The sequence below is a fragment of the Ctenopharyngodon idella genome, chromosome 23, assembly GCF_019924925.1.
Source record: "Ctenopharyngodon idella isolate HZGC_01 chromosome 23, HZGC01, whole genome shotgun sequence".
NCBI lineage: Eukaryota > Metazoa > Chordata > Actinopteri > Cypriniformes > Xenocyprididae > Ctenopharyngodon > Ctenopharyngodon idella.
Genome location: NC_067242.1, coordinates 17,436,087 through 17,452,118, shown reverse-complemented (window position 1 = coordinate 17,452,118; position 16,032 = coordinate 17,436,087). Strand labels below are relative to the sequence as shown.

The 16,032-nt window shown below is 35.8% G+C and overlaps 1 protein-coding gene across 1 annotated transcript in view; it reads left to right on the top strand.

Annotated features, from left to right (window-relative positions):
• prex2 (phosphatidylinositol-3,4,5-trisphosphate-dependent Rac exchange factor 2) overlaps positions 1 to 16,032 on the top strand; it is a 151,394-nt gene that overhangs the window by 123,142 nt on the left and 12,220 nt on the right. Inside the window, exons 36-38 of the mRNA XM_051882280.1 lie at positions 219 to 285; positions 1,838 to 2,028; positions 12,830 to 12,932. Of these exons, the coding sequence (XP_051738240.1) occupies positions 219 to 285; positions 1,838 to 2,028; positions 12,830 to 12,932 (361 nt within the window). The remainder of the gene's footprint in view (positions 1 to 218; positions 286 to 1,837; positions 2,029 to 12,829; positions 12,933 to 16,032) is intronic.

Genomic DNA, 16,032 nt, shown 5'->3' with positions numbered 1-16,032 from the left:
AATCCCAAAGTACTGCAGATATGTGTTGTTTCAAAATAGAGTTCCCAGCTGCTTTGTTTGTTGAATGAAGAATCTTTACAACCATCTTTCTTTTTATGTAAGAGATAAATCAAATCCCAAATTAAGTTTTACAGCACATCCTGTGTTCTTGTGTGTGCAATCATTTGTCTATGTATGTTCACTGCTTAAACTAACATGTCTTTATTATTCCTCCATAGGGCCTTTTATCTGGATAAATCGAACCTTACCCCAAGCTCGGCTCCCAAAGCAGCTTTTATAGACAAGGTATGTGCCATCATACTGTCTGCAGGGACCTGTGGAAAATGATTATGAGAGTACCTAGTTATTTATAAAAAGCATTTGTTGATTCTCAATAATGACAAAAGTAACCTGAAGAGTTTAAACATTACATTTCTGTCATTAAAGGGTTAGTTCACCCAAAAATGTAAACCATTTACTCACTCTCATGTCGTTCCAAACCTATAAGACTTTCCATTTATCTTCAGAACACAGATTAAGCTATTTTTAATGTAATCTGAGAGATTTCTGTCCCTCCATTGACAGTCCATGCATCTACCACTTTGATGCTTCAAAAAGTTCATAAAGAGATCGTAAAACTAATCCATATGAATCAAGTGGTTTAGTCCAAATTTTCTGAAGAAACATGAACAATTTATATGATGACCAGATTTATTCACATATGAACATTGATAAGTGAACATAAATAGAAGCTCAGTCGTACTTACTTGATGCGTAAAAACACCTCTGGTTCTTCCGGAAGCTCAAACGTGCCACGTAACACGAGAATGAACCTCATTGGTTCTCACACGTCAGTCAAACATGCTTGAGCTTCCGTTTACCACAACTGATTTGTGTGTTGATGAAAGTTACGTTTATATGTGAATAAAAGCCTAAATTCAATCTGTTCATCATATAAAGTGTTTGTGTTTCTTCAGAAAATTTGGACTAAACCGCTCGATTCATATTAGTTTTACGATTTCTTAATGAACTTTTTGAAGGGACAAAGTGGTAGTTGCATAGCTGTCAATGGAGGGACAGAAAGCTCTCAGATTTCATTAAAAATATCTTCATTTGTCTTTTGAAGATGAACGAAAGTCTTAATGCTTTGAAATGACATGAGGGTGAGTAATTGATGACAATTTTTGTGTGAACTAACACTTCCCTTCATGTCCAAATCCATGTTTTTTATCCGTGAAACACCAAAGGAGAATTTTCAAAAATCTTCACACATCTGAACTGTTCAATCAAGAATGACTCAATCAAGAATCATTTTTGTGTTGACTCTAGAATCAAATCAGTCCTATGTGTAAACGATTTGTTCTTTTGAGTCAATTCATTTAAATTAACCAGTTGAACCAGTTCACAAATCAGTTTGAATGATTCATTCATGAATTAGACTGATTGGTCCTCTAGTTGAAGTCACTCACTGCATCTGAAATCGAATACTTCCAACAGAGTAGTATGTCCAAATTCATGGTATTTGAAAAACAGTAGGCGAAAATTCCTGGATGACACTTTACTACCATGAGTATTTATGAATGTAGCATACAAATCTCGTTCATTCATTCATTCGTTCACTCATTCATTCATTCATTCTTGCAAGATACATTTTAAATGGAGCTTGGTCACTATAACTGTTATTGTATTTAAAAGCGTGATGATTCTAGATTTTAGAATTTCTCTTTTTTTGTGTTTCACGGACACAGAAAAATATGGGTTTGGAGCATCATGAGAGTGAGTAAATAATGACAGAGTTATCATTTTTGGGTGAACTATCCCTTTAACATGGAATCTTTCTTTAACTCTCTCTTTGTAGCTGATGCGTCCTCTGAATGCTCTGGATGAGTTGTACAGATTGATGGAAAGTTTTATCTCGTGTCGGCGGACGGCTGCTTGTCAGTTCACGGCCTGCGGAGCGTCTGGAGTCGGGCTGCTCACCGTGGCCTCGGAGCTTTGCAGCCGCCTGGGAGCGTGTCACATCGTCATGTGTAACAGCGGAGTACACCGGTCAGCCTGGGTTACACACACATACACTCAAACTCCTCCTTTCCCTTCTGTCCGACAGGCATCAGGCATTCGCCAGGGACTCTGTCTAAGTGGAACGCTTCTGTTTTTTCCTCCCCTGTCTTTTTTCCTTTCTGTCTGTAGCTCGGAGCAATTTACTTCCTGTCACTTATGTCTTTTATCCTGTTTTCTTCTCTGCAGCCTCAATCTTTCTTCTGTTTTGGTGTTTTTTGGGAGGGTTATCTTGCAGTTTTCCTCTCTCCGATCTCTCTTCCTCATACCATCTAATATTCAATTTCCTCTTCTGCATGAATAGGTAATAATCCTCATTACATGCTCATGTATCATTCCATAAATACCTTTCTCTGCACTAATCATTCATCCAATGCAATTATGAATATTCAACATCTCAGTTCTACATTTAGAAGGTCTCACTTAATCCATAATTTTAGAGATGATCCAGACAGCTCCATTTCTCTAAAGGTTCATTTGTGAATCTCAACTGAAGGAACGCAAATTATTCATCTCAAGGTCTCTTTTAGTATCAGCCAGAGCTGACATACTTATTTCACAAAATCAACAGTTCATGCTTTTTTTTCATATATTTTAAATTTCTTGTGCTTCTATGTGTTTCTGTGCATCCCTATAGTGCCAATAAGGAGTATTCATCCTTTGTGGACCTTATTATTATACTGCTTGAAATTCAGCACTATATCGATTTTCCTCAAATATTCAGATTTTGTTGAAAATATCTCATTGACTTTACCATTCAAAAGTTTGGGATCAGTAAGATTTTTGTTTTTGTTTTTGTCTCCAATGCTGATATAGACTGCATTCATTTGATGAAACACACAGTATCCTTCAGAAATCATTATAATATACTGATCTGGTGCTTAATTAACATTTCTTATTATTATCAATATTAACAAAATAGACAAAATTGTATGTACAAGTGTGCTATATACAAATAGAATAGAATTGAATTAACAGGGAATTGAATAAGAAGATGTAGGGTATTGTCAAATAAATACATGTGATATTGCACATAGTTATCATTGCACATTTAAAGGGATAATTCACCCAAAAATGAAAATTAACCCTAAAAATTCATCCATCCATTAAAAAAAATAATCCATACGGCTCCAGGGGGTTAATAAAGACCTTTTGAAGTGAAGCGATGTGTTTTTGTAAGACGACCGTATGCATACTACGCAAGTCAACTTGCACCAAATGAGTAATCCTCTAACGCGATGTATAACGTACGATATAGGAGTAGCGTAAGCTTAGATGCCTCTCTCGGTTCAAACAAATAGGGCTGGTCAACAAACTCAAGCTCATCTTCTCTTATATCGAAATCCTCCGACATTTCTCTTTAAAAATGATCGTTTTAGACTTCTAATTTGTGACTGGTGTTTTGTTTTGCTCTATCCTCTGTGATTCCACGTTCATCATCTTGTGTCAGGTCAGGGGTTACTCTTCCACAACAAATCGATGCGTATGGCTGCCTGCCAGAAACTCAACATGTCCTCCAACCAATATGCCCATATAGGTCGTTTGTCACTTCCATGAAATACGACCCATAGGAGCGTTTACTAAAGTTGTGCCCCTATCGACAACAGGACACTTTCATTTTAATGCATTTTACCCTTTATCTGCATCATATTTTGGGTTTCGCGTAGCTCAAATGGTAGAGCATTGCAATATGCAACAATATGCAATCATGTGATCATGCAATTGTGGGTTCGATCCCAGGTAATGCATGTGCTCATAAAGTGTATATGCACTATAAATCACTAAGGGTAGGTTTAGTCGTTAATAAAAAAAAAATAAAAAAAAGAGTTTTGCTAAATGGAAATGGTGGGTAAGGGGCCGTGTAAAAAGTCCACACATTGCATTTAAATGAACACGTATTTTGATTGATAACGACGGTCATACAAAATGACGACAGATGTATCACGACACTGTCATTATTTTTACGCCAGCTAGAGGGCGCATGAATTTAAAATGTAAAACCTATAGGGTTGGGTTTTTTTGCAGAAACTAGTTATTATAGTATATAAATTTTTAAATATGGATATTTTTCTTACAAAAACTCGCTTACAAAAAATCGCTTCTGAAAGAAGATAGTCATATACACCTAGGATGGCTTGAGGGTGAGTAAATCATGGGATAATTTTCATTTTTGGGTGAACTATCTCTTTAACTGTTCATGAGGTAGATTGCCTGGGGGAAGAAACTTTTCTTGCCTGGCTGTTCTGATGCTCAGTGCTCTGTAGCACCGGCCAGGTGGCAAAAGTTCAAAGAGAAGGTGGCTTGGATGTGAGGGATCCGGAGTGATTTTCTGAATCCTTTTTCTCACTCTGGATGTATTCAGTTCTTGGGGGTATGCAGGGGAGCACCGATAATACTTTCAGCAGTCGGAACTGTCCCCTGTAGTCTTCTGAGGTCTGATTTTGTTGCTGAGCCAAACCAGACAGTTATTAAAGTGCAGAGGACAGACTCAATGATGGCTGAGTAGAACTGCATCAGCAGCGACTGTGGCAAGTTGAACTTCCTCAGCTAGGGAAGGAAGTACAACCTCTGCTGATCAATATGATTGTCCCACTTCAGGTTCTGAAAGATGGTAGAGCCCAGGAACCTGAATGATTCCACTGTTGCCACAATGCTGTTTGTGATGGTGAGTGGGAGGAGTGCTGGGGGGTTTCTTCTGAAGTTGCCACAGTTTTGAGCGTGTTCAGCTCCAGGTTGTTATGACTGCACCAGACAGCCAGCTGTTCAACCTTCTGCCTATATGCAGACTTGTCACCATATGTGTTTGGTAACTAAATTATGCATAATTGCTTGCAATTAGCCCTAAACCAAACCCTAATCTTAACACTATAGTAAGTACATGCTGTTAATTATAATTACTCAGTACTTAAATGTAATTACACTGTAACAAGTACACCATAAAATAAATTGTAACCCAAAACAGCATTTATTTGACATAGATTTTTTTGTAACAATGTAAAAGTCTTTACTGTCACTTTTGATCAATTTAAAGTATTTAAAAAAAATACTGACCCCATACTTTTGAACCATAGTGTATATTGATGTAACCAACAGTGACAGTTTCAATTTATTAGTTGGAATTTTAATTGAAATGGTCACACACAACAGGAAGTTGAACTGGAATTTGAATTTGAATGACAGGAAGTGGAAGTGTTCTTCCACCCTAGTCCATAAAGGCTTGTAAAACATCTTTAAATCCTGTCTATTTTTTTTTTTTTTTTAACACTTATTATGAAAGTAAAATTATAATTCTACTTCTTAAATTAATATTTGAATTTCAAATCTAATTTCTGCATAATTTCAAGTTCAATTCAAATTTAGGAAAAGCATTCTCAGTTTAATTCTGAATAATGCGCAACCATGGCATTTGCCCCCACTATTTTTACACAATCTCCTTTGGCAGCAGAGTTTCTTTGAGCACATCTTGACACTGAAATTTGTACCCACTTTTCTTAGCAAAATTGCCCAGGTTGGATGAGAACCATTTTTTGAAGTGCAGAGTCATTCCAAAGATGCCCAATTAGATTTTAAATCTTGGGCCACTTCATCCTTGTTGGTTCATTGTGGGTATTCTTGTGCTTTGGGCTATTGTTCTGTCGAAAGATTCACATTTCCCCTTGAAATTTATTTAATCTATTTTTCTCATCTCTTATGAGTTTTTTTCCCCCTGATGTTTCTCACATAACTATCTGGAGGACTGTAACTCTTTAAAAATTGTATAGGCTTCTTTGTGGTGTCACTTACTCCAGCTCTTTTTGCCTGGATACTGAGTTTTGGAGGACAGCCAGTTCTGAAAAGATTTACATTTGGTCTCGTTTGTAATAGGGGGTTTTACAGTGCTTTGTGATATAGTCATTGGCATTATTTTTTATATTCTTGCCCTGGCTGAGAATTTTGAATACCTTTGTCACAAATCTGCTTAAAAAGATCTTTCACTTTCATTTGACCAAATAGGGGTGTTTCCAGTGGGGGAGAGCCAGTGAATAATGTTCTAACAACTACTTAACAGAAGTAGAACCTTTAAAGTCCCCCTATGGTCAAAATCAAGTTTTTAATGTTGTTTATATGTGGTGTTTTTAATATGCTTTAAGACAAAGCATGTGCAAATTCATATGTCAACACCATTGCTAAGTATTTTGTCTTTAAAACTTCAGTGATCTAAAGAAATTTTCAAAAACATGGTTTGAAATTACTGGTGTTTCTGACGTCACAAACTACCTTGTAACCAATCACGTCAACGTGCCGGCGGGCTTTAGCATATTATTAACTATGACCGCTCTGAAGCAAAGGAGTCGTGTAACATTAGCAACACATTATTAGCTGTTTGATAACTTAGTCAAGCAAAAGGCTAATCATATTAATTACCGTTATGTGTCCGATGTTGTAAAATGCGATGCTATTGTGCAGCGTTTACCTCAGTAAATTGACCGAGCGGATCTCTGAGGCGGGGCTAATTAGCATATTCATAGATCCGCGTATACTAAATGAAGCAAGAAATTTGCTTTTATTTGTAATTTATTTTGTAAAATGTCCATGTATTTTTATTTTGACATTGGTAATAATTTACAGGATGTTGAAAAGAACAGGAGGGTGTTTACTTTTTATTGGCATTGTATGTTGCTGGAACGGTATTTCGATCTCAATTTCAAGGCCTTACAGATGGTAATAGACACACGCATGCTGCTCTTTGAGTGGCTCTTTACTGGAGTGTATTGGATAAAGCAGCGTGAAATGTTTTCAGCATTGTGTGTGTTGGTTTGGGTGTGACTAACTCACATTTGTACGCCAGGGCAATTACAGGCCACATCTCAGCTTTAGTGAAGCCGCAGGTGCTCAGACCTGCCACGGACATGGTGAATTCCGTCCTGTTTGCCCCTCTAAACATGCCTCCATCAAACACACTCTCTATTTAACCTGTGTTTGCTCATAACCAAATGATAGTTCTGGATAATTCTGTGTAAAACACGGTTTGGGACATGTTATTCATATTTATAGTTTGTTTCAAGCCCATTTTTTTTCAATAGCAGCCATATAAAAGTTGATTTAATATGTAATATTTAACGTATGTGAGAGTTGATGAAATTAGTTCCATGGAGTAGAATGTCAGATGTGGTTATCCTGGCATACTAAAACCAGTATGCATCATCTACAGAGCATCAGCATTTCATTATGCGCTACTATTTATATATCCCTTTGTCTGCCAAACAGCCTCAATCAACAGCCAAAATGTGCCAGTTCCTGCTTTTAATGAAATTAAATTAAGGCACAAGCTTTGCTTTAAAGGGCTCACCTGCCAAATGTGGCTGAAGTTAAGTGAGAGCTGATATTTATTTTATAGCTAAATTTCTTTCGCCAAGGTGTTGCGGAGGTCCAATTTCAATATAAAGTTGTTCTAAATTTACTGGTTCCTCCCAAAGAGGGAAAGTAAGTACACAGTTTAAAATGGTCATATAATGAGAAATCACATTTTCCCTGACGTTCTGAAGTACTGTAAATGAGTTCAGTGCTCTATGAAAACACTGTGACTTTCACAACCACAGATTTCCAGTCCAGCTCAATCTGAACTTTCTTAACTTTTAGATTAAAGGTGCAGTAAGCAATTTCTGAGAAACGCTGTTGATATTTGAAATCACCCCTACCCAAAAGGATCACACTCTTATCTTGATAGCCCCGCCCCCAAATTCACAAACACGCTATGCAGCACAGGTACCTCCCCCCTCGTGAGCGGACACGCCCCTTACTGCTGATTGGCTACAAGTGTGTTTTAGTGCTCTGTCCAATCCACTTTCAACAGTGTTTCTCAGAAATTGCTTACTGCACCTTTAATGTATTTATATATCAATGATGCCATGCATTTTTCAGAATCATGGTCCACCCTGTCACAATGGGGTAATATGAAGTAAATAGGATAGATACTATTACTAATAAGACTAAAATGTGTGACTTTGTGGTGTTTCTAGCTGTGTGTAGCACCTATTGTTCCTCACATCCCTCCAAAGGTGTTTGGAAAGAGAAGCTGCAGGTCCTCAATCATTTCAGTTAAACTTTAACAGTTTGTGAAGCACATTTATGTTGTGTATCTGACACAATGTAATGCAGGCTTTTACTTTTATTGAAGATGAAGCTGTGCAAACTTTATTGAACCCAACTGCAAACTCAGAGGGCTCAAAAAACTGCTTTTTTGGCACAAAAAGCCTCTACTAACCTCATAAGTGGACCCCACAGGGGAAAAAATGTAATGCTTAAATTCAGTATCATTCCTTTTTATGTACTTTACCCATCTGTCCTAGTCTTGAAGCATGAATATTCCAATGACACATTCATGGGTCTCAACAGAGCTCAATAAATGTTCTTAAAAGCCATCCTCCCCAATTCAGGATATTTGATCTTTCATTATATTAATCTATTAAGACCAATATCTGCTTTCTCTCCCATTTATTGTCTCTCTACTCCATCTGTCCATTCCCAGAGATTTACACATTCAAGTGTGTAAATCAGACATTCACATCTGCTGGCTGTAAGTTGCTGACCGTGCAGCATATAAGCATCCTCCCATAAGAATACCAGACATATTTGATGAGTCTCTTTTACATTTTATTCATCATCACAAGAGTTCAGAGTGCTTATTTTATGAAGAGCCAATAAATGCCTTCACACAGGTCTTGCCTCAGGCCACTTGGCTCAGTATTAAACCAGCTTTGATTCTCCTTAGTGTGCAGCTCCTGCTGTGGCTTCCACCTCTGCTGTGATGGCAAAGCATCTCTGATCTGCTCTGTAATTGTGTCTCGCTTTAAAGGGCTTGATGGATTAAACAACTTAAGGATTCATTTACCCAAAAATTAAAATATTTTATAAGATATTTTAATAAATGTTTGTGTTTTTATCCATACACATACAATGAAAGTCAATGGGGTCCAGTGTTGTTTTGACTCCGACATTCTTCAAATCTTCTTGTTTCACAGAACAGAATTTTCATTTTTCAATGAACTCTTAACTTGAGAATTACTGTTATGAATAATTTGGTTCGTCCATTGAATCTGCAGTTAAGTCTGCCATTTGTAATGCTTGATAAAAGAAAAGTATATATGAAATGTTATTTTTTTCTTCATTAACAAAACTTAAAACTATGACTTTCAGTAATTAAAAAAAGCTGAAATCAACAGCGCACATCGCTCTTGTGTCTCAGGAGGGTGGCAAATTATTCCGTTTGAAATAACGAAGAATGATAAGTTTTTATGTCTCGTAAAAATACTATGATAAAGTACAGATAATTGAAAAAATGTAATGAAGTAGAAATACTTATTGTCCACTACTGGAAATGTTTGCTTTGCAACTAACAGAAATAAGTTGTAGTTGTAGTTGTGTAGTTGTGTGTGTGTGTATATATATATATATATATAAACATACATATATATACTGTATATGATATAACTTACAATGAAAACTAAAAATAAAAGATAATTCAAAATAAATACTAAATGAATACTAAAATACTTCACTATTTTTTTTTTTTTTACCATATAGTGTGCTCTTCCCACATTCTTGCTAACAAGCTCATACCCTCATAAAATTATTCTTCTGTGCTGCTTTCTTCAAAGCTTGACATGTGGAGGTCAAAGTGACATATGACGTGTGTAAGGGCCTTTACGCTTACGTTTAGCAGCATTCCCTCAAGCAATTAAGTAACGGTAGGAATGCTACGGCTGAGAAGAGAAGAGACAGCTCAATCAGCCGTAAAACACTGCGAAGGATCAATATGGAGGTGTAGTTAAGAGGTCAGGCAGTGCCCTTGACACTCAGTATGTGTGTGTCTATCAGCGTAACGGAAAGACATGAATCAAGCCTACACTTTAGTGAGATGCACCCCTCTTTACTGCGCCATGACGTGTCCTTGAAGTTTAAAATGACTATGAATGTTCAACATGAACGGCTGATGTGAGGAACACTGGTGATTGGTGACTCTGAAATCTTTGTATCATGTTTTTTTTTTTATCCCCTCTCTATTATAAATCAAGAGAATCGATCTGTGAAATGCAATTGGGGTAAAATACACCTTAGCGTCAGGTGTATTTCAACATAGTCAGCAGTTTGCTAGAAAGTAACCGATTTGTTGCCAAGGGCAAACAATCAAAGAATGAAACAAGCATCGAATTCAGATGCACTTATTACAAAGGCACAGAAAACAAATCCATCACCCAGTGAGTTTCATATATTCTAGTATGATAGCTAGACTTTTCACTATCTGCATATGGAGATCAACTAAGAATCCCTTTTTCTTGAGCCAAAGGTCAGTGCTGTTCTCACTTCAGAAGAACTGTATGATTGAATTCACAGATGAGAGCCATATAACACATCTGACACCTCTGCCGGTACAAAGCCTGTGAACATGTATATCACTAAAAATGAGATGGAAATGTCAGGCTGATGTATCATGGATATAGACAGTTTGATAGTAGACAAGCTATTAAATAACTAAATATCTTTTTGATGGATTCTGTGCAGTCATTGTGTTACAGCTCACTAGTTTCCTCACAGGTATAAAAAATTAGCAGTGTCAGATATGAGATATGTGTCACTTTTTATGATTGCTTATTGTTTATCAGATCTTCCCTCATGTTCTCAGTAATCTAAAATCAGTTTGGTATCTCCCTATTAAGTCATCATTTAGGGGCCTTTTCCGTTTTTAGTACATCTGTGTTGTGTAAATGTACCCTTAGATTTGTCATTTGGATTAGGTCTTATTAGGTTAGACACTGCTCATTGACTCATTGTCTGGTACCTCATAAAGCTTTTGAGAAATACATTTTTCGATGATCTTAATAAATAAGTTCAGTGAACTATGAAAACACTGTAAATTTCAGAAAAATTTCTCTTCAGTCTAAAAGTACAGAGCCCTGCACTACATGTGGACAAAAATATATAAATTGTGGCCACGAATTAATAATTCGTCCTCTCATTTTAAGTAAATTGTGCACATGATATAATCATTTGTTACCTTGTTTTACTAAATCGTGTGCACGATATAATAATTCATTACCTTGTTTTACTAATTTGTGCGCACAATATAATAATTCATTCCCTCGTTTTACTAAATCATGCACACGATACAGTAATTTGTTCCCTCATTTGATTTAAGTAAAACAATGGAACAATGTAAAATATGCAAAACTTTTGTGGACACCGATTACCCCAAAACATTTAAGTAAACCAACTCATTTTTTTAAGTTAACTAACTCAAAGATTATGTTAGTAGAACTTAAAAATTGTACTACACAAACTTGTTAAAGGGTTAGTTCACCCAAAAATTAAAATAATGTCATTAATTACTCTCCCTCATGTCGTTCTACACCTGTAAGACCTTCGTTCATCTTCAGAACACAAATTAAGATATTTTTGATAAAATCCGTTGGCTCAGTGAGGCCTCCAATGACAGCAAGATAATTAACACTTTCAAACGCCCAGAAAGCTACTAAAACATATTTAAAACAGTTCATGTGACTATAGTGGTTCTACCTTGATATTATAAAGCAATGAGAACACTTTTTGTGTGCCAAAAAAACAAAATAATGACTTTTCAACAATATCTAGTGACGGTCGATTTCAAAACACTACTTTGAATCTTTTGTTTTGAATCAGTGATTCGGATCGCATGTCAAACTGCTGAAAAAACGTGACTTTGGCGCTCCAAAACACTGATTCGAAACAAAAGATTCGAAGTAGTGTTTTAAAATCGTGAAATGTGCTAATGTAACTATTAAAGAGCCTATCACTATATACTTGCATGAATTGTATAGTAATGTGATTAACCAAAACCCTGTATATTCCTATAAAGTCAGCCACTCAGATTAGAGATTATTAGGTTGAGGAGGTGCTTTCCAGATTTGTACATCAGATGGTTATCGAAAGTACTATGGTGGTGCCGTCTTGTCTTATTGACCCAGACGCTGTGCATCGACATGTCTAGTACTAGCTCATAAAGTTAAATTGGCCTCTTAATTAGGGTGATTTTGTTTATCAGATCTTTTGTCCTGATTGGCTTCTTTCCCACTTGTGGTCACAGTCTATGTCTCTTTTAGAGACTACATACTTATAGCTCACCTTGGGGGATGTTTATTGGTCTCTTGGGACTGTTCAATGTCAGAACGATGTAGTCGAGTGTATGACTCTCACACCTGTTTGGCCACGCTGCCCTTTGAATGTCTGTTCAAATGTTAATGGGACGTGAGTGGCAGACACATGTTCTCAGAGAATGAAAGCACATGTCATGCTTCATCACGCTGGAATGACAGCACATCTGACAGGTCTTCATGTTAGCCAGGCACTGACACAGACAGATGAGACACCAGCCTGGGCCGCACAAGCTTGTTAAATGTCTCGGTTTTTTCCTGTAGAGCCAGAATCTGTCCACCTCCTCAATGCTGTAATCAGAATTTAGTCGGATTTATTTAGCTTCTCTGTTTTATAATTAAATTATTAATTAAAAGCATCTCAGCATAATTAATTCAATTAGAATATGGCTGGCAGAAAGTGATCTTTGATAAAGGGAAATGAAAAACAGATCCCCCCCCCCATTACACTTGAGGGGGAAAAAAATCTTTTTTTTATTTCCCCCCTCATTTTTGCTATTGCTGCAATCAGCATATGAATACTTTATGAAATACTTGATGTATTTGATAAACACTTCTGATTTTACTTTATAATGTGGAGTGTATGGTGCTAAATGCGGACCTGTATTCTCTTTCCTGTCTTGCAGTTGTACGCTAAGTGTTACGCTGGAACAGGCCATTCTTCTGGCCCGGAATCATGGCTTGCCCCCACGATGCATCATGCAGGCCACTGACGTCATGAGGAAGCAGGTATGTTCTGTTATTGGATGTTTCTTCAACACTTTTACACTAAGTGAAAATGGCGTATTTTCTTAGCAATAGGTGCTATTTACACTAAGTGATAATAGCGGCATTTTCTTAGCGATATGCTATTTACACTACAGTAGGTCAAAATAGCGATAGATTCTATTTACACCATGTAAAAGTATCAGTTCTTTGCAATAACAGTAAATAGTAATTAGATGCTATCTATACTTTATATTGGCAGGTACTATTTGCACCTCAGTATTTTTGTACATTAACAGGATGCAATAATATCATAGAGTGCAAATGATTATATTTATTAAAATTATTAAATGGATGATGCCTTATTGGAGAATAAAAACCCTCCCTACACCTTCCCTTAACCATACCCAAAAAACAATTTTAATATTATTAAACACTCGTTCGCAGTTTATTTCCACTTTTAGAACATTATTTTAATTTTTATTGAAAATAAATGCGAGCTCGCGTCGATCGCATTAAAAGCCAGGTCTGCGAGTCTTACTCGCTACTGCTGCGCCACTGAAGATGTTGAGCTCTGTGTGTCTTTTTTAAAACTTGAGTCACCCAACCAGTCATTGGTGGGCGGAGCTAGTGTTAATTGCATTTGCTAACAAGGGACTCTATTTGCACTTTTTTCGTGACATGAAAAATCAAATTTTCCTCAATATTTTGTACCATTAAAACATCCTGCAAGTTTCATAGCCTAAATCGTCCTTCTCATTATAAATAAAGCATTTAACCAAGCTCCAATAATGACTCATTTGGATATTGTAGGATCTATGATGTCACACACTGACACTCCCTTACGGAACAAAAATATATGGGAATATACTGCAAAATATAATGCGATATATTACATAATACATTTCCATATATGGGAAATTAGTCCTTATATTTTTCAATATACTGCAATATATGCATTGACCATGTATGGCTATATATTGATTCATATAAAATATTTATAAATGAAGACAAAAATAGCATTACATTCATGAAGTTTTAACCTTTATTGTGTACATATATTGCACATACATGTTCCCATATAAATGTAAATGTATTGTACACACATATATACACACATTCATGGAATGAGTTACAATCAGTGGTTACAACAGACTTCTAGTTCCCAGCATGCTTTGCTTCTGACTGTTAAAGTCCCCGTGAACCGGAAGTTGCAAACGACTTTTCTCCAGTGTTGTGACGTATTTCCAAGTGAAATGGAATATTGAATAGAGGGCAGGGTTTTATTTTAGCGCTCCTCCTCTCTATCTCTCGCTCATTGGATTGACTTGCACGGATGAATTGTTCACCACAAAACTAGCAATTTGAGCAAACAAAATAAATAAGGTCAATTTTGATTTCATGTGTACTTTAAAGGAGAGTAAATGTTAAAATTAAGCGCTATTTCCTGTGTTTTGCTCAATATTGCTATAGGGGGAGATCTGTTAGTGTTTAAAGTTGTATTATTTTGGAATTTAAAAGTTTTTCTGGTATGTGTGAGTTTTTGGGGTTACCATGCTGAAGAGTAGAGTCTGAGGTTAGGGTGATGATTGGCTGAACACCATTAAGACTATAATAACTTTATTTAAAAAATAACAGCTGTGCATGTTATAGCACAGTGATAGTCTCTTTGGTAGAAACTTTAGTACATGCAGGTGTGTTTTTGTTAACTAACTTAAAAATATGGAACATTTAAAATGTAAATTATTATAAAATATAAGAAATGTGTTACATAATATATTTTACCATATATGTGTTTATACTGCATGAGTAAATATATCTGCAATATATTATGCATGCAGTACCATATCTGATCACATATAAATCTATATATTATGAAGTATATTACTGAATATAAAATTACATACATTATGATATATTAGTAAATATATTATCACATATTTTTCAATATATGAAAAGCGGCAATTCCTTATGTATTATTCAATATATTGTAATATATTTACGCAATATATTTTTCTGTATATTTTCAAATATACTGTTAAATCATGTAATATATTGATCATTCATATATAGGGAAATATATTTTCTTCCCATAAGGGCTACATCATCACACCATGGCAGATGTTCTTACTGACATTATAAGTGAAACTCAAGGAACATATTAAAGTCCAACTGTGATGAAAATTAAGTTTTTAATGTTGTTTATATGTGGTGCTTTTAATATGCTTTTAAACAAACCATGTGCAAATTCATAAGTCAATACCATTGAGTATTTTCTCTTTAAAACTACAGTGATCTAAAGACAGCGGCTTTAAATCGCTGGTGTTTCTGACATCACAAACTACCTTGTAACCAATCACGTCAACGTGCCGGCAGGCTTTAGCATATCATTAACTATGACTGCTCTGAAGCAAGGGAGCCGTGTAACATTAGCAACACATTATTAGCTGTTTGATAATGTAGTCAAGCAAAAGGCTAATCATATTAATTACCGTTATATGTCCAACGTTGTAAAAAGCGATACCATTTAGTTTACCTCAGTAAGTTGACCAAGTGGATTTCTGAGCTGGCGTGAGTGATTGGAGGCGGGGCTAATTAGCATATTCATAGCTCTGTGTATACTACATGAAGCAAGGGTGTACATTCAAGCTATTTTAAGGCATGAAGATTTTTTTCACTGGAAAAAATGTTTAAATATGTGATTTTGGTGATCAAAGATGAGTTTTAAGGGATAAAATTATTGACTACAGGGGGACTTTCAGATAATAAAAAATCCATGTCATGACCCCTATAATATATTTTAAAATGTTATTTATTCCTGTGATGGCAAAGCTGAATTTTCAGTATCATTATTCCAGTCTTCAGTGTCACATGATCCTTCAGAAATCATTCTAATTTGATTTGCTGATCAAGTAATATTTCTTTCATGAATAGAAAGTTCAAAAGAACAGCATTTATTTTGAATACAAATCTTTTTAACATTATAAAAGTCTTTACTGTCACTTTTGATCAATTTAATGCATCCTTGCTGGATAGAAGTATTCATTTTTTCAACAACAAAAACGGTGAGCGTGATTTCACCAAGTACAACATGATCCTGGATCAACATTCTAAACAACCAATC